A 20,156-nucleotide genomic window follows, 5' to 3' on the forward strand; every position below is an offset into this window, starting at 1 on the left:
TGAAATAAGTGACGAACCTCACACTAAATCTGCATCATGTCAGTGTGATCAATGGACGCGGCGAGGTGACGCAATGTGAGGCAACGTCGTAGTTCAATCACAGAATGTGGAGCTCTGTTTATTCTTACACTGCAACCAATATCTTCAAATCTAGTGTAATATTAGAATGAAGCCAACCTAATGAGGGGGTTATACATTGTTTTGTGACAAGCTTTTTCTTTTGTTTATCTATTAAAAATATCCTTACATTTGATGTCACTGCTGAGAGGGAAAAAAAGATGACATGAGTGTGATGAGCACAGCACTTAAGGGGTCCATGCACAAGCCTCTTGCTTCATGTATGTGGATTTTCTGGGAGTACATAACGATCTGTATGCCGTTAAAGAGTGACAATGCATTGCTGGTTCACTGTGGTGTTAACAGACTTCAGCACTGTGGTTAGTTAAATGGAAGCTGGTCTATCAAAGTGACATGGAAAGCAAAGATGACTGCGTCCGACTTGCGATGAGGAAGATCACAGCATGGCAAGCAACACGTAATGTGGCACAGTAACACGACATAATCTCGAAAATAGGATCTTCTCACTGTAACTGTAGCAGTTAATATGTAACCTTATCTCCAGCAAACTTTAGCCTATTTGAATTATGGATAATGATGTTACCTGTTTGCAGCAGTGCAGCAATACAGGTTTTATGGGTCTCTGCTTCAATAAAAGTGCCTCAGCCTAGGCTAAGGGCTAAAAGAAAATTAGATCAAAGGTGCTGACTAAACGACTCATTGTCCTAAGGTTAACCCTGCTCACCTCTAGTGCGGCTTGTAACTGCTGATGGTAAATTGGAATCTGGGCCATAAAGTTGATAAACTGGGACATACGAGGAACACAGCAGGAGTGTGAAGCATAGGCTTGTAAGGAGAATGCACGAGGAGGATGAACTTAATCTTCTTCTTTGATGAAGCATTGTGTACCTGAAGGGGAACTTGTTAAACTAAGTGGTGTACACAAACAGTGCTGACTGGTCAACATCAGGCGACAGCTCTCAGGCTCTTTTAGCTAGGCATGTTTCACTTCTTTGTCGTTTTCCTGCTTTCATGCAGCTGCTACAATGCGCACAAACAAAACTAACCTGCAGCCACGGCCGCCTTATCATCCACACTGTGGATTTATGGAGGAAGGACAAGGAGAGCAAGCAGCAAATGGAGCCAGCCAATGAGAGAGGTATGTGCGACGCATAAAGCATGCCCATGCCATGGAGGAAAAAGTCAGTCAGCACACTGGCGCAGTACAAGGTGTGCAAGTGCAGCAGCCAAAGGACCATTCAAAAGAAGCCTGGGGAGGGTGGGGCACAGCCAAGACACACTGCCAAACCTTCCTCGCTGTCTGTCTGCCTGTGTTTCCATCTGCCTGTCTGTCTCACTGTGCCTACGTCTCTTCCTCAGCCTGTTGGGGGACTCATCCGACTAAAGACAGAGGAGGGTAAACCCCCACCCGTGTGGCTACATCCTGATCCATCCCTGATTCAATTTGCACTGATCTGCAGAGAGCCACGCTTATCATTGTGAGCGGGGGGCACATTGTCTCTGTATGAACCAAGGGCATTGGAAAATAAAAGCAGACTGCGGTGAGATAATAACAGATTGTTCATGCGGCATTATACCGATGCGTTTAGGTCTCACTAAACCCTGTTTACTGTATACAAAGGCCTCAGTTTGGGATGACTATTGTTAGTGAATTGCACACTGGAGTCCACTAGAATAAACCAGCAGAGGTGGGGATGTTTTACACAGTAATAAAGCAGTGCTCCACATTTTATGTTACTGTGGGTGTCATCATCAACAGCATGTGCATACATGTCGTGTAAACCAAGATTATTTGGAATAATGTCAGGTGTATTCAGAGAGCCTCTGTGTGATAACGTGAATTTGAAACCAACTTGTACTGTATGCATTTCTGGACATACAACAATCTCTGATCTCCAGTTTAAACAACCTGTGTTTGGTGTTAAGTCAGGCAGCAGCATGTGGGCACGGCAGCTTTGCACCAGAGGGCTAATATGAGTGAGAATAATACTGCATATACTGGGTTTACTTCAGCTTCTATAGCCATAAAACTTCCAATAATAACTTGTTTATTTGTTGCCATATAAAAGCTTCCCTGAGTATTCGAATGAAAGGCTAAACTATGCTTTAGCAGTGCTATGAAATAGCCCGTCTAGCCCATACAAGCTCTTCTCTATAAGAACTCTAAACAAGCAGAAACCTTGAGATTTGTCTGGTGTGTCTGTGTAAGTCTTTCCTGCTCTATCACTGTTTAAGCATGGGGAACAGTAGGTAGGAAGTGCTGTGCTCTCACCATGGCTGCAGCTGTGGCGGCGGCTTGCGCAGCCACAGCTGTCTGGTTGGCCTGGTGTTGGGCGGCCTTGATCTTGGCCTGCAGGTGAGCCGGAGGGTGGAAGTACTTGCACTTCTCGCGGGAGCAGCGGCTCTTGATGTAGTCCATGCAGACGGTGACCGTGTTGTCGCTGGTGTCGATCATGGGGCTGTCGCTCGGGTGGGCGAAGCGACAGTCGGTCTCCCCGCGAGCGCAGTTGCCCCGCTGGAACTCGCGGCAAACCTGGGAGCAGGAGAGTCGGGCGCACGAGCAAACACACGCAGGTGCACAGGCACACACAGGTAATGCAAAAAGAGAAAGCAAAGAAGTATACACAGAGACACACAAACTGTGGTTACTCGAGCTTTCAGTGCATGTGAGGAAACAATATTAGCCATCACTGTATTCACCAAGAAGGAAAGAAACACTACAACTAAAACTTTTAGGGGCTTCACCACTGAAAGGAAACATGGCAACATGACTGAGTTAACATTTGAAATGTTATCAGTCTGTTGACGTGAGCACTACTCTCCTCAGAGGTGACTTCAGTCTATAATTATGCTTCAACCTTTATTCATAATGGAGGTTAAAGATGGCGAAGAAACCTCCAAAATGGATGCATCAGGAGAAAAACAAACCGCATGATATTAAAGCAGGTGGAGGCAGGACAGAAAAAACAATATGAAGGCTCACACACACAGTGGGGCGAAGATGCACCTGAACGCACCGCACTGCTTTTAAATCTTGTCTTACAACTTTTGTCTGATGTACGCTTTATTTATGTAGCTTTATCCCTGTTCATCTGATCTCTTTCACTTCATTTTATTGCCTCTGTGCTCATGTCCTTCTCACTTTATCTGCCTAATCTGGTTTTATTTTTTCTTTTGTAAACCACTTTGTAACATTGTTAAGAAAAGTGCTATACAAATAAAGTTTACTATTATTGTTACATAAACAAGTTCCACCCCGACACTCTTTGTACAGGCGCTGTGTACATCCTGGGCTTAGCGCCGCCCAAGACAATTGTAATTGGTTTAAAGAAAGACAAACAAGCCGGAGTGTTTTTTCCACTGCACCATGATAAAGGCTCAGCCAGACCTTTCTCCAGCACTGGCACAGCACTAAAAAGAAGAGTGGAGATAGATCTGGCCGGGCGAATCCCATCTATCTAAACTGTAATGTGTGCCAAACCCAAATGATTGTGAAATGAGTGAACCAGTCAGTGCTCGGTGCTCAGAGGCCGTGCTGAATCACAGGGGATCTGCTTTGACTTGCACTCTGGGACTGAGACACACATAAGTGCATACACACACACACACATTTGCAAAATTCACATGCCACATTAAAACACACGAATACGTATGTGCAAGAACACACACACATGTGCACACACATGCTGACTGTGTGGGAGTGTGTGCGTGTCTCAGAGGGATACTGTTTCATTAGAGCCAACTTCATTCAGTTGCTAAGTGATAGCGCTCCCGGAGAACAACACACACACACAGGCACACACCTACGCATCACCTCCAGGTCTTAGGGATGTTATTGTTTATCTTTATACATGTAGTGGAAAAAAACTCCCCCTTTTTTCACTGTGTCACAATCAGCAAGCTATTCTCATTCAGAGCCGTTTGCCAGTGGGCAGATGGAGCTGCAGTCTAACTGTGGCTGTCTAGCAGGTACCAGTTTGCATTGAGCAACTTCCAATTTTGAATCACTGTAATCTCTTTTTTTTTCTAATTACGCTTCTGATACGAGCCTTAATTATTTCTGGAAGGGGTAACACCATCAGGTGTCCCGTAGCTCACGCTCTGCAGGATAACGCAGAGGTAGAGGACTATCGAGCAAGAAGCCTGACGGTGTTATTTAGATGAAAACGTAATCTATTTATCTTTTCTGAAAAGGAAAATCACATGTGCCTTTTAGTATTAAGTTCAAATTGGACAAATACTGCAGCTACACACACAACTTGGTGGTATAAACAGACATTTTATGGGCCTGAATTGCTTATTTGGGCTTCAAAATGCTTACTAATTCTTAATAACATGTGAGTGCTGTGATTGGGGGGGTCACCTCCAGCTTGTCGGTACGCAGAAGCTTCTGGCTGGAGGAAGAGCCGGCGGTCACGGAGACGGGCGGGCTGCCGGGGACGATAACAGGGGTGCTGGGCAGGATGTCTGTGGGCACCAGGCCCATGCTGTGGGACATGGGAGTCAGGTACGGCGTGTAGCTCAAACCTGCACTGGAACCCAGGCCCTGGCTGACTGGAAACGTCTGCTGTGGATGGAGAGACGAACACAGTTTACCAACACTTTCTGAAAACCTCCATTCTTAATTAAAATGGCAGACAGGGACGAAAGAATGGGGCAAAGATGTAAAATGATGTAGGAGGGAGGGACGGCGGGAAGCGGAGGGTGAAAGGCAGAAAGAGGGTGCAGAGGTGGAAATAGGGAGAGAAGTTAGAGGAAAGAGACACAAGAGACAAATAAACGAAGGGCGCAGCTGTGCAGTGCTGAGAAAGATGAGAGGTGGCGGGGGGGTGACAGGTAGAGGGAGGGGTGGGGGAGGGGAGGGGGGGTAGGTTTCACAGAAAAAGTGGAGAGAGAGGGAGGCGAGGGTTGAAACAAGAGAGGAGGGTTTTTTTTAACCTTTCTGTAGCCCGGGAAGATTTTGCTGAGCTAGCATGTTCTTTTTCAGCTACACCCAGCCTTACACTGATGCAGTTAAACACACACCTCACACCTGGCAGCTGCCCAGCGCGACCGCGGACTGCCGAGCGGCTCCGAGAGCGGAGCTGAGGGGCTCTGCGCTTCGCTCAAGGGCATCTCAATAACTATCGTGAGAACAAATTCCCGATCTTTCCAGCCTGATCCGTGATCTGACACCAGGAGGATTAAGTGCTGAATAGAAGATGTTTTCTCAGTGAATCACGCCCTGCTTGTCAGTTAAAGCGTGTGGCAATTAACACTAAATGAGAGTGATGAATGAATATAAGTCAAACTAATGTCAGGAACATTTTGCACCGACTCGCTAAGTAAACTGATTATACGAAATCTATTGCAAAATGTTGAATTCACAACCACTGAAACTTGATATGAAAAGATGTTTTAACAGGAGCAACGCCAACATTTTCAGTGCATCACAACAAGTTTAAGTTTCACAGCTATTTTCATAGTGAGTCACACTGCGTTGGCAGTCAGTTCCCACAGCAGCGAGGCCACTAACCACTGGTTGCATGGTGGTGCCGGGGATCATGAACTGCATCTGCTGAGCCAACATGGCGGCCGCCGTCTTCTGCTGGATCAGGTTATTTCTCCCGTTTATCTCCAGCTGGGTCTTCAGGTGAGCGGGCGGGTGGAGGTATTTGCAGTTCTCTCGTGTGCAACGGCCCTGAGTGGGGACACAAAGTTGACAGGGGAGAGACAAACAAGGTCATTAACAGTCTTGTCTGAAAACATCGAGTCTCAGAATGAAGAGAAAAGCTGCTATCTTTTGATGACAGGTTGGCGAGGAAGAGGCTGTGTGTCTGCCTGAGGACATGGCACGTATGTAGGCATTTGACTCCAAAACATCAAGTGCTTGAAGGAAGCATACATATTCATACTTGGGGAGTGTGTGTCTGACAAATTATGAGTGCTGCGCATTGAGGAATGTCTGTGGCTCCCCGGTGGACAAAGCAGACAGTTCAGCTCTGAGCAAAAACATTGTTGTAAAAGATGATTGCTAGTTGTCTGACTTGCTAGCTTGCACTCTGGTGGGTCACCCTGGACACGCTCACCAGCCAGCATTCAGTGCAGACAGGGAAATGGTCGTGCTCTCGCTAGCTAGCTAGCCCTCACGACTAAATCTCCGTAGATCTTTGATGGACGGGTCATCCAGCTTCGTCTGTGGAAATGCAAATGCAGGTTTGACAGGGTCAGGCTTGCACAGACCCTGGTGGATGAAGGCAATTACACTGTCAACCCAGAGGCTAATGGCAAGCACAATAATCCAATATGGATCCTCACTGCAGTGCTTATTGCGAGGAGAGTGGGTGGAAGATAGGAGGGAGGTCAGGAGGGAGCACCACAGTGACAGCTTGAATACAGCAGTGGGAAAAAAGACTCAAGCTGTGGGCAAAATGGAAAGGGAAGCAGTGGAAAAGATGCGGGCAGACTGGAGTGATATGAATTAGTAAAGAGGGGGAAGGGGGCAGAACAGAGAAAGGCCAGGCAGTCAAAAGGGCAGCACATCACATGGCACCTGTTGGTGAATGTGAAGGAGGGCAAGTGAAGCTAAATCGCAATCAGTCTGGCATGAGGAGGTCCAAACACCCCTGGCTCCACGACAAGAAGGAGTCACATCGCAGTAGCCAGATTAGCCACGCCGTACAGTCATTTCTCTAGCTCTGCCACGCGGGGATGGATGAGTTCAGTTACTCAAGTGCTGCACTCAAACGCCAATTTAAGCCCTGAATCAAACAGAGAAAATGACGACGAGTCGCCAGACAGGGCCATCGATTTGAGAAGCTGAACCAGAAGGGCCAGGCTCGAGCAGAGCTGGAGGATATATTTAATAATACATCAAAATCCTGATATATTTTTTAAAGAACTGACTTGTTATTGAACAGAAAGTAGTCAGCTACAGCGGCAGCGCAAGCACCGAATCAGAAGCACAGACAGTGAAGCTGTTTCGCGAACACGATGATTTAAATGCGCCCTGACTGCGTTCCTGTCGCAACAGGAAACACACAGGTGGAACTAATAAGACCAGTAATGACTGCATTCAAGTTAGATGTGTCACTTGTCTTCTATAATGAACCGCCTGTGTTTGTACAAATAACCTTGTTAAGCTACTTGTGATAGTAGAGAGAGTAATTGATTTGATTGTGTGTCACATTTGACTGACACAATATTGATATTGATGCATATGTTAACAAAAATATATTGTGTTATTTGGTCTTGTCAGTATTATCAGCTGAGCATCCAGAGGTCTGCAAACCTCAAAAGAAAAAAAAAGCAATAAAATATTCCTTATTCTTATACTATTCTTGGTAAAGCACATAACTGGAACACATCCCTTGGGCCGTGATGCACATGAATAAAAGCACGATATGGATTATTTCTGTTAACACAAAGGCTTGAAAGCCCAGAGTGTCCCTCACCACGCCGCAGGGATTTAAATTAGCCACCAAACCTGTTCAGATCTATGTGGTCGCACGGAGACCCTCTTTATTTGTACATCAGGTGGGCAGCTACTCAAGATATCAGCCTGGTTCTCAGTGTAAATAACCAATAATCTCCAAGTCTCATCAAAGGAAAAACTAATAAAACCTGGCTTTCTTTTGCTTCCTGACAGATATTAAAGACACCCCACAGAGCATCAAACACACCACTGGTATTGTTCCAATTACTTTTCTTTCAGCTGATTTGAAGCTGCCCCAAAGGATATTAAGTCTGCAGAGACTTTCACATTAATAAACACACAAACACAAGAATTAAGGCGTTTGGTGTATGAGACGCACAAGCTGGCGGCACAAGTGTCAGACAACAGATTCGACATTCAAACAGATCCTGGAGCAGCTCGAGTGAGACTGGACTGACCTCTACATACCCCCCCCCCCACACACAATTCACATGCATAAAATCACACCTGCCCACACATATGCATATTAAATCACACAATCACAACAAGCATCGCCCACACACACCGGCGCAGGCACACATGCACCCATAAACACACTGCTGCGCACACACACAGTTCTGTTAAGCCCTGTCCAGACCAGAGGAATAATGTTAGTGCTGAACCCCGCAACTAAAGCCCTCAGAGGTGCCAAAACTAATTGGAGCCTTACAGCATGCGCCGCCACTGACACTGAGAAAAGGTGTGTGTGTGTGTGTGTGTGCCTTGTGTATCTGCATCCAAGAGAGAGGATGCGTGGGCAGGTGTGACAGTGCATGTGTGCGTTTGCGGGAGAAGCTGTGTGGGCGGGTGTGACTGCGTGTGCGCGAGAAGAGGGAGCTGGTGCTGAAGCTGAGCTCTGGACGGCGTCCCAAACCGAGTCTGCAGGGAAGCGCAGCATCACCATCACACCCTGCAGAGATCACAGACGCAGACGCACACACATAAAGACACACAAACACACACCGCCACAGATGCTCACCACACACTTTGTCAGTTATGTGGACTTCGGGTAAAGCCTCCTCTTTTGCTCCATGTTCAGTTCATCTACAGCCTGCGAGCTACACATGCTTTTCACGATTGATCACGATTATTCTCCATTTAAAGCCATGAGGTAAACGGGAGAGTGTTTCGTAACGCGCAGGTGCTGTCGTACTAAGTGCAGGCCTTGGACTCGTAAAAACCTCTTTTTCATCCTGTCAAACTTTGTTTGAGAGCCCTTCCTCGCTGATGCGCTCGTGATCTATCGCAGCACTGCGCCTGGTCTTTGCATAAATTAGCTTTGATTTGTCTGCGGTCTTCCTTTTTGTCTAGTTTGAAGCAAATAAATGAAGTACCTCCACCGGGGCTGTCATGGTAATGGAAGTTCCAACACTATTAAAAAATGGTGAAAGAATTCGGCGCAGCATTCAATTCTAGAAACATCCGTTATTTTCAGTAAAATGAATCACCTCAAAAGGTCATACAGCATGAAGAAGAACTATATTCATCTGCAAACACATCCGCCCATCGACAGTGCTGTTGAAGGCAGGAATGATGACATTTTACTCAGTGTTTTGTCGAGTCAGTGTCATATCTCAGTGCCAAACATTAAAGGTAGCATTGATATTGAAGTAAAATGTCATCCAGCTTTCTTAATAGATGCATAGCACAGGTGAAATATGATCAAGGAAGTCTGGTTTGAGTAATGAAACAGGATTTGAAGGAGCTAAGAGCAGGAGCACACCCTCTGTGTGACTACCTGGACTGCACGCTGGCATGGCAACATCTCTACGCTCAGTGTTAATCTCAATGTAAAGGCGTCACATGCCATGCGTGCAGTGTTATTAGACTCATGGAAGTCTCAAAGCGTGATAGTGAAGAGGATGTAAATATGGTTAAAGGACATCAAAATGGCTGATATCCTTCGGGGGTGTTAAAGCATTAGGTTTCGCACAAAAGAGCAGATCAGTTCATTTAGAAGAATTTCAGACTGGAGATATGAGGTCAGGTGGGCCACAGCTATATTCAGGGCTAATCCTTTCCTGGAAAAGACATCCAGGCATCCGCAGCTGTCATCAAGTAACAATGTTGCTCAAAAGCACACCCCCACACACACATTATGACGCATTCATTAAAGTCGGGGAGGTGTTAATTTATTGGTACTGTGCACGGCAGTCAGAAAGCTTTCACCCAAATCACGTCTCTGATTAGCTCCAAGTACGGGTGAAAAGCTAACATCTGCTTTCTGGGAGGAGTAAATCTTGCTTTAATAAAACATGATAACTGTAGTGCTGGCTATACATAGCAATTACAGCACATCTGGAGTGTGTGGTAATACCGGCGACCATCAGTGGAGGGTCCAGGCTGCAGTTTGCCACACTTGGGAATTCAAAGCACATAGGATGAGGTAAGCTTTGTGGGAAGGCGGCGCTGCATCACATGTGCTTACAGCTCCTGGTCTGAGCGCCGAAGTGTCCCGCCGGTGTGACAGCGAGGGCGCTAAAAAGCAACGTGCGCAGCTGATGACAGCGCTGTGCCGTCATCTGGTTTCAGACCTTCATCTTTCTGAGAGGGCGGCGGACGCACGCAAACACACAAACACCCACACAGAAGACGCACACTGTGCTCCTGTCTCAGCCACCCACTCCGCAGAGCAGAAATCCATTCATCGCGGGCACTGCCTCCGAGCAGCCGTCTATGAAAAGGATCTTTGAAAGCGCCAAGGCACCTCTGTGATTCACGCGTCAGCCGCCGGTGTGTAGCCATAGCTACACGGTGAAATTATACCTTTCAGCAGGGCCGCTCACATGGCAACCTCTCATTGTAGGCTGCACCGTTGCCCTTGTGTGCATGAAATGCTGATCCATGCTTTGGGATACACTAATAGCTGCTTTAATTCAGATTGGATAATTATGTGCTTTGCATCGCGGTGAAAAATGAACAATGAAGCAGCTCAAAGATAAATTAACAGTTGTTTTCACCTGAAATAGATCCTCCATCCAAGAGACATTACTGCTGGCACGTCCTTCAAATCCCCACAGCCATCGCCAGCGAGATAGCATCACTGTCTGCCAAGTTTCCATACTGTAGTAATGTCAATAAAAATGTGCTCCTTATTAGCGTTGCTCCAGGGAGGGAGGGGATAAAGGCAGCTAATTTCATAAACAGATTAGGATTACGCTAACTTCACCCACTGAGGCTCCTTCAATTGTTTTTACTTCTTGTAATTATGGCCCATTAATTACTTCTGGAAATCCAATCTGACAGAATTTTTTCTCCACCATCTTTTATTTTGGACATTTTTTGATATTGGCTGCTGGTATATTCATTCGTTCGGATGTTTCCGGCCTCTGGAATCAGATGATCTGCTGAAAAAAACAAAAAATATATACAAAACGTACAACCCAACGCAGTGACAGAGCGCTGAGGAGGGTGCAGCATTTCTCCTGCCCAAACGGAGCATAACTATCACGCTGCAACACAGAAGCAGGGCTAAATAAGAAAAACACTCGGAGGGAACACATTCATCCTCTTACTATATGCATTTTGAAGTGCTGTGACCCACTTCCTCATACTTTTGTTGGCCTCTAATAATGTTTTTAATGTCGACTGTCAATGTCTGGATGTCTCTCCGCTGTCAGCGGACGACATTTTAAGAATGAACGTGTTAAAGAGACACAGATGGACAACGAGTATCTCTCCTAATGAATCTGTGAGGCCTGATTGCGGGCTGATACAGCTGTGATGTTTGCCAGAAAGCAAGAAAAATCTGACAGAAGGTAAAATCAGAAGCCTTTTTGCTGCAATTGCTGTGATAAATACTACCACAATTAGTCCAAGCAGACCAATGCATTCAAACAAGAGCCATTATTAAAGCACAAGCCCTCGTGGAGCTGGCCTTGAATCGGAGAACCACAATTAGCCCCCCAGAATATAACACATTCACAGGAAATACTGGCCCAAATGGTCCATGTACAACTGGCTGCCATCTTCGTCAGTGGCAGAAACCCTTTCCCCGACCCCCCACCTCCTTCATCAGCCCGGCTGAATGGTCAGAGTGATGACTGTTGTGTGTCTGTGGGTGGCACAGACACAGAGGGCCAGTCTTCCACCCCTTCGGCAGAATAGCGCTTCAGTTGTGGGCCCCTCCGTTCACCACTGTAACATTTGCATTTGCCCTCAATGGGCGCTCTATCCTCGGGCCTGCTGGAGACACAGAGTAGCTGCCTATAGACTGCATCCGACAGAGGAGCTGTAAATGCGCTCGTAAAGGCGACTGGAAACGCGCCTTCAGATTACATCCCCGTGGTTCCAATCGGCCCTTAATAGGGAATCTAGTGCCTTGGTGATTATCCAAGATGGATGCACTTGAAATGAGGCATTGCTATTCTTTCCCACATCAACACTTCAAACCGAGAAACAATATCGATGAATTAGGCAGTGCTGAATCTTGGGAGTCTGGTGTGTGTGTGTGTTTTTCTCCAGCAGCGCAGAGGAGCAGGACAGGCTTTGCATATCCCTGCCCTCATGATGTCTTTCTGGTGCTAGCGCAGCGCTCAATGATGTGATCAGCGGCAGTGTGACGGGCAGTATTGGCAAATTACACTCCACAAAATGCAATCAGGGAGGAAGATAATGGAAAAACAGCTCAGAAGATGTAGGGTCAGCACTGGACAGGCAGCGGCCGGCACCCCAAAGGTCAGCAAAATGGACCGGGAAATGAACGTGAAGCAGGATACTGACAAAACACAACAAGCTACACGTTCCCCAAAGGGACAGGCTTACAGTTAAACACCAGCGCAGGCACGGTCAGGTCTTGTTTCTAGAGATTTGGCTGGTACGGTGGATTTCTGGATGGCTGTACCCTACAGAGAAACTGTAACAACTCCTCCTCGTCCCCCTCCGCCTCGTTTATCCGATTGTCCTTCTCAGTGCAAGAGGAGGAGGGCCGCTGTGAGAAACTGACACTAATTTTTCTGACATGAAGCCTGTGATATGTGTAATCCCCTTAGAGCATAGCTGAAGAACCTGTTGTATCCCCACTGACCAGCGAAGGCAGGGGGGTGGACAGGCGCTCGCTCTTCCTCCTTGTCTCTCACTGTTCCCTCATATCTCTTTCTTTTCTTTCTCCCTCGGCGCCTTGTTCTCGCGGCGCGGCATTTACAACCCGCCATTGACGGCGTGTCATTTGCATTGTTGGGGAATATGCACGGCTCACGCTCATCCTTTGGCTGCATGTTTTGTTGACAGATATTTGTATTTGTGGCTATAAATATCCAAATAAGAGTATTTCTTGGCTCGCGGCGGCTACTGGAACTGATCCTGGAATGATTGGTTCCAGGAAGTTATGCCTCATCTCCACATTTCCAAGACGAACATAACATGTTGGCTTTTTACCTCAAACCACCCCTTCCTCTCTCTCTTGCTGGTTTAAGCTCAATCTCAACATTTTCGTAGAAATTACAAACTTGCAGCACATTTTAGGTTTTCCTGGAGCATCAATGAAAAAAGTTGTTCATAATGTCTGCCACTTTCTTTCTCTCCTTTCTCAGCTCCCAAAGAGTCTGTTTTCCAGGGGCTCTAACAGCTGCTTATGGGTCAGCCTATAATAAGTTCACGAGGAAACCACTTCTGTGACAGCCTCCAGCTACAAGACACCAACCACACCGGCGCAGCAGCGCTCACAAGGCTGTGAAAAAGTAGACCCAGTGATCCTAGAACCCAGCAAAGCAGCGAGGCGCTGGATGCACATGGACAGGGCTTCCCTTCATCCTCAAACTCGGAGAATGCTCCCTCTTAAGGATCTTGTTTTGTTTTGGGGCTCTAATGGATCCATTTGGACTAATGGATCTGTTTGAAGTGGTGAGGCTCCGGGACACCAGGAAACACTGTAAAATCCATTATGACATGATAGCCAAAGGCTTTTTGGTTACATTTGGGCTGGTAATGGAGAACATGAATCAGTGGTGAACAGTGGGTAAGAACAAGTCATTTAAATGTAAAACCGCAGAGGTACCCCGGATCCAGATCCTGCTCAGCTCTGATTATGCTGTAATCAGGTGTGTCTGGCCTGGCTATTAGACTACAGTACAATTAGTGATAATGTGAGCGAATAAGAAAACACCCTTCCTGCAAAGGACGGAGAGGAGGCAATTTAGAAACAATAGTCTGCCTTATTTTTTCACGCCTCACACACACACACACACACACACCCACGCACACACGTTAAGACTGTGTTGCCTCAGCAGTAATTAAGTGCCTTTGTTTCACCAGCTGTAATCCCACAGATGGAGGAGTAGTGCTGCTGCTGATGCCTGAGATTACCCAACGAGAGAGGAGGAGAGCTGGGAAGAGACGCACGCAGGGGAGGGGGAGAGTGGGATAAAGGTGAGACCCAAAATGTTCGGCCCTAGAGTAAACACTCCCACCTCCCTCTGAGATGTGGAATAAAGGCTATCTGTGCTGATCACATGTCCACATCCAAGTATGATAAGCGACTGAATGTGTCCATTTTACTTTCATTTCATCAGTCTTTCCTTTGGCTAATGCTGTTTCCTCATAAATCACTGTGGTGAGTGTTGTGCATCAGCTGAACATCACATGCTAGCTCTGTCACTGCGCAGCACCGGCACTGCGGCTAGCTCAAAGTGCAGCTCAGGAGGTCCTATGGGATTGCCTGCACTCAAAGTGATCATCCGAACTTCAGTGTAAATGTTACACTGAGGCCATGATGTTGTCACTGCTACTGAATGCACGGCTGATTGCATGTGAGAGAAAAGGAAGAGGAGAGGAACGAAAAAACACTGAAAGGTCCACTTCAATCAATTGAGAGGGCACTCGAAAAAGCCAGTCTTCATTAAGCTATTTTCTGTGCCAGCGCTACAAAACTGTCTGCAGGATACAAACAATATTCCTTTAAGAGCTGTGTACTTGTGCAGGTTATGAAACAACTTTTTGTTCATCTGTCACAATGCTTGAAGGATTTCAACAAAGGAGTTTTCATGTAGTCGTGCTGTAGAAAAGAAGGACAGGCCATTTAAAAGTACCAGCCACAAATTAAGGTTATCAGCTCTCAGGTGGTAACTACGGCCACGATGGATTAGTGTGGGGTTTTTTGGCCAAAGTGTGGCTGCAGCGGCACCATTGTGAGGCACCTGCAGAGCCCAGGTCCCTGCTGCTAATCCAGCTGGAGGTTGAAGCCCTGCTTCAGTTAATCTGATCATCTGTGACCTGCTGAGACATGAAACCCACCCTCCAGAGCTCCTCTAATCTGCACAAACACACACACACACACATGCATCCACACAAACACAGACAGGGATGCTGGCATGTCGCTGACAGGTACACACATCATCGACGCTTGCTCACATGCATGCAGCCCATTCGACGAAGCGAAGCAACTGTCTCGCTCTCCCACACCTCGCACTTCTACAAATACACACCCTGGAGAAAGGCTGAGCTATGACAATGCCACCTCTCAGTCTGCTGATAGGTGAGTCACCGTGAAAAGACTGAGGCATTAGCCTGCTTTCGACAAGCTGTCATTTCCCTGTGCTGAGACGATGGACGCTGTCAGCTTTGCATTGACATGACAGCAGTCCTATAGCCGAGCGGGACTTGAACTAGCCACGCTTGTGAAAGATTTCACAGGTCACATGATGTCGATGCCCTAGTTTGATAAAAGCCGTGCTACAGCCCCACGAGGAGAGCTACTGGGCCTTATTTTAATTTGGAAATTTCACATTTCTTAGCAGATACCTCGATTTCAATTACTCTGTGGCGATCAAAGCCGCCACAACTCCGCAGCGTCCTAAAAATAACACAAACCCGCGACAGACGCGAACAAGAGAAATTAAACAAACAATGCGAGAAAATAAAAAAGGCTAGCCTACATCTTCCTTCCCCGCTGACACCATCGACCGCGTGTCGGAGCGTGTTGAGGAGTTGTGTAAATCCATAAAACAGATAAAGGCGGATAATGAGATGGAAGGGAGAGAGCAGATCTATTCATCAAAGCCTCTTTCTAACGCACTCAGCAGATAGGGGCAGAAATGTTGCATGGCTGCTTACTCTCCAGTTTGGAGATTAAAGCTTTGGCTGCTGACAAAAAAAAAGTTGAGGTATAGGTTTATGATTCAAACGACAGAGAATCTGGAGAGCTCAGCTCCCCAAGAATGAATTTAGAAGCACGCTGGTGATGAATCTGATCTTGTTTTTGATCATATCAGGATATAATGCTGCACAGTTATTCACATCCCTGTTCATGTAATGAGTAACTCAGTTGTTAGTTAGTTAGTCAGTTGGTCTGACTAGCTGTCAAATATGGTGTTTTCTTGCAGAGTAGACACTAAGGCATGGTGCTTACATGTACAAACAAACTGGGTGGGAAACCACAAATGTAAAATAGAGGCTTGTGCAATTTCGTTTTGCTATATGCAACCACAGGGGAATGAGGTGCAGCATCGCCTGGATCGGCATGTTGTTTGTTGGTTGTGATGATGAGGCCTCTGAGGATGTTCCCTCCTGTGGGCTGAGCAGACTCTGCGCCCACACGGAGATGATGAAAGCAGTCCTCATAAAGTTGAGAACACTGAGGCAGAGAGGGCCAAATGACGGCTTATATTTAGTTTAAGTAATAAGCGCCCTTTGGTCACGAGGACGAGATCAATAAACCAGGATACAGTGACTCAGGCAGCCTTTGAGCTGCGAGGTGTGTTTCATCTGAAAATTGTGGGATGCAGATAAACATATTGATCTCGCTATTCACCCATGTCATCGCCCTGATCTTTTCCATGAAGGTGAGCCTGGGCTCTGTGAAGTGAATGAGTCAAAACGAGAAACGCAAACAGAATGGGATTAGAAAGCAGATTTCGCATGTAACATCTGTTTGTTAAACAACCATGAAACGCCTTTGCCTGGTCAAAAAGCGAGCATGAATACCTGTGTGCCTGATGCAAGCGCTAAACCTGCCGCTCTTCATGCCGCGGATGTTTTAATGGTTTGCAACAGTAAACACGGTGCCAATTTATGCCCCCTGTTGGAACCACTTCCCTTGTCATCCTCCTCTCCCTCCCTCACCCACCATGGGTTCGCCCTACTCTGTGACGGTGCGCGCTGCCAATTAGTGTCCTCCACCTGTCGCCGCGGGTCACTGGTGCTGGCATCTGCTGGGTGTGAAATTGGCCATCTCACTTTCGTCCATGAACTCTGCATGCCCCCCCGTCGGCCCAAACACGTGCGCACAGAGGCACAGATACGCTGCTATGACCTAAAGTTGACCTTTATGGTATGGCCACCCTGTGTGGTCGAGGCAAATAATCCCTCTAGCTTGGGCTGCGTATTAAAAACATATCCCTACATAAAATTGGGCACATTACCATGAATTTTGTGGCTTATCAAAAGATATTCAAACGCTCCGACAGCCTGCATCCTTACTCTTTGTTGCAACATCATCACGTTCAGAGCACAGAAATAAACCATATTTCCGCTTTAATAATAGACATCAAGTTTTATTGTTGTGTGAATTCATACTGGGCTCAGCTGAACAAAAGAGGCCCCAATAAAGCCTCATTTAAGGAGCAGTGTCAGATCTGAATGGCAGTGTGTGTATGGGTACGCAAACATTTCCAACAAGACCCAGCTCTCCGCCAACTAGTCAGCTTTGAGCCTTTCATTTACTAATACACTGACTCCAAGACTTTCATCTAAGCAAGCTCTATCAAATTACGCCAATTTGGAGCTGCGGCACTCGAGCCTATTAAGTGTGATGTTTGTAAGGAAGCCCGGATTGACCTTGAGTAAATTGTCTACTGTAACCTAATGGCGCAGAGTGCAGCAGCGGTATTGTTTTTGGATAATCAGCTGTTTTAGACCAGACAGAGGCGCACCTACGTGATTGCATTGCTCTGATTCGACCTTTCGCCTCAATCTAATGAGGTAAATCATTGCCTCTTCATTATGTGTACAGTGAGGGCGCAAATTAGAACTGAAAGCAAGTGTGCAGGAAAAGCAGCAGCTTTCTCAGGGCTAGCTTTGAGATGGTCAGTATCTGCAGCAAAGCGAGTGCAGGCCGCCACTCTCAAGCCTGACTGGGATATGAGTCAGAACTCTTGTAGGAGAAAGCCTGGGCTCACAGGGTAGACTCCATCGTCACTTAAACCCCTCACTTTGTTAACGTAAAATAATCTTGATATCGAAATGCCAGCGCACAGGCTCAGACGTTTCCTGCGCACACTCACGGGATTGGGGTGTCATGCTAGGCCTGGCACGCAACAGCCTGTTTGACACAGACCAGTAGTCATTTAGACAAAAACGTGGAGGGAGCCCAGTCTGGTGTAGGGCCCCTAAAGATTGTACTTCTGTTGCCTCATTAGATGGAGCCAATTAAGAAGATCTCTGTCTCATTATAAAGGCTGGCTCCTGGGAGACAGCTGGGCCTGTCTGTCTAACTGTTTGTAGCTCCCAAGGTGTGTGTGTGTGTGTGTGAGTGCGTGTGTGTGTGTTTGAGAGAGATGGGGGTGGCTTGGGGGTGGGATTGTGGAGCATCTCAGGGCTGTGTCTTTGTAAGTTGGTCCGTTTTATAATCAGAGGAGAATTAAAAGAAGCCTGGAGGGAGCAGTCAACAATTTCTATGTCCAATATGGGCCACAGCAAACGCCACATGCTTCCATATGACGCGCTGTGGCCTTTCCTGGTGAGGGTGAAGCTGCCGATTTTTCAAGCATGATACGCATTTTTAAATGAAATCACGCAAGGCTGAACATCGCAGACAAATAAATGCTCCTCTCAGTGGGAATTAGATCACGACAACCTGAGTCTGTCTCTGATGAGTGACGATGAAACTGCGCGTCAATAATTAATGAGACCAACACTAAAGGTCAAGCACGCAGAAAGCCTCCTGCCTGGCTCGCTATAGATCTGCCCTCGGCTTCACCGCAGAGGTGCTCACAACAGCATCGACTACTGCAGCAGTCAGGGAGTTCGAGTCCAGCTGGCTTTGAAATCACCAAATGCGAGGATGGAATTGATTCTGCAGCGCTGATTTAAGTTGCTGGGTTTTTTTGCAGAGAGAAAAAAAAAATGCAGAGAATCTAGTACTTTATCAGCACTGTGGGCAGAGAGAGATGGAAAAAGAGGATGACTCAGAGGCAGTGGGTGGACTGAGACCAGGTGAGACACTGGTACAGCAGATGGGCAGATTTTCAGCGCTCAGGCTCTCCATCACGGTGCAGGCGGCTCACTGGGTGACGAACACGTACTACTCGATCTGACGTGACCAGCAGTAGTGCCATACATTTTCTGTTTTCTCAAGAAGACATAATGGAGTTCAAGCCCTGCTACAGCGAGCAGAGTGGTGTAGAGAGCAGGCGGACTGCCCTACATATGTAAGGCCTGATTCGCACTATAGAACTGCTGCAGGGTCTCCAAGCTAAACATTCAAAGGGCTCATATTCTGTAACCAAACATGCCCAACTATTCTCAGTGGGCCCTGTGCTTATTTTTAGCTTGGCTGCCCACGTCAAATGGCAAAACTGTTCACCAAAAGTTGCTTTATTTAATAGATTTATAACCAAAGTGTTACAGTAGCACTGCATTTTACTAATATCCTGTAAAATCTGAATATTCTAGGAATTCTAGCATCTACACAGTGAGACCCAGAGGGAGACAGTTAAATGTGGGGATCACACACACTGATACACAGATGTGGGTCAGCGCAGTGGCCCAATTAACATGCCAACATGTACCCAACTGTATCAACCTCTCTGATCAACAGCAGCGCGGTGCAATGCCGCAAGTCCACAGCAGCATCACTAACCTCTGTAAGCAGCGATGCCAAGCAAACCAAATTCATGCAAATTGATGCCGCTGACATGAAAATGTTGCATCACAGAAAGACGGAAAAGGAGAAGATATAGTAAAGCCGGAACATCATGGACGAGACAGTGGATTTGTATAAACTGAAACTTGTGTGTTTAACACAACTTTCTACACGCTTTTTCTTTTGACCTTTACGTGATCTTTACTGGACACCCTCCTCCCTCCCTCCCTCCCCCCCTCCCTCCCTCCCTCTCATCTCGTCCTATCTTTGTGGAGCTTTTTCCAGATCAGCTAAACTGGGGCTGTGGGGTATAGGGGGGGTGAAATCACACGGATCAAATGAAATTTGGCATGGTTTGCACTGGGAAGACAGCGAGTGCGCGAGCATGTGTGTGCGTATGAGGAGGCCTGTGTAAGGAACGGTAGCGGTGGGGGCTCATCAAAACATGCCGCGTCCACTGCGGCCCTGTGTTAAGCTCAAGTCAGTGCCTCATTGTGTCTGTGTGAATGACCCTGGGGGAACACCAGCTCCCGCTGCGCTGCATGCATTCCCCTCCACATGTTTGCTCTGCCCAGGGTGTGGCCCAGTTCATGAGGATTACGCTGAGGAATGCAGCCGAGCCCATCTTTTAAAACAAGAGGGCCGAGGCCATGGGCGTAAAGTTCATGTTCACTGAAGCTTCCTAAAGATCCCAAAAAATGCAAATGCAATAAGCTCAGTGGCAGTGAAGTCAGAGGAATCACTAAAGTTAAAACAAAGTCTTTGATATCTGTTAGCGTCTAAGTTTCACTGTCTGGTTTCTGTCTGGACTGGAAGCTCCGGAGTGAC

The 20,156-nt window shown here is 46.9% G+C and overlaps 1 protein-coding gene across 20 annotated transcripts in view; it reads right to left on the minus strand.

Annotated features, from left to right (window-relative positions):
• Window positions 1–20,156, minus strand: part of mbnl2 (muscleblind-like splicing regulator 2) — a 46,597-nt gene that overhangs the window by 11,505 nt on the left and 14,936 nt on the right. For all 20 annotated transcript variants that reach the window (XM_070957768.1, XM_070957767.1, XM_070957780.1 and 17 more), the window contains exons 3-5: window positions 5,594–5,758; window positions 4,442–4,645; window positions 2,351–2,611 (exon numbers count right to left, since the gene is read on the minus strand). In XM_070957768.1, the coding sequence (XP_070813869.1) occupies window positions 2,351–2,611; window positions 4,442–4,645; window positions 5,594–5,758 (630 nt within the window). The remainder of the gene's footprint in view (window positions 1–2,350; window positions 2,612–4,441; window positions 4,646–5,593; window positions 5,759–20,156) is intronic.

This window comes from Chaetodon trifascialis, chromosome 24 (genome assembly GCF_039877785.1).
Source record: "Chaetodon trifascialis isolate fChaTrf1 chromosome 24, fChaTrf1.hap1, whole genome shotgun sequence".
Classification (NCBI taxonomy): domain Eukaryota; kingdom Metazoa; phylum Chordata; class Actinopteri; order Chaetodontiformes; family Chaetodontidae; genus Chaetodon; species Chaetodon trifascialis.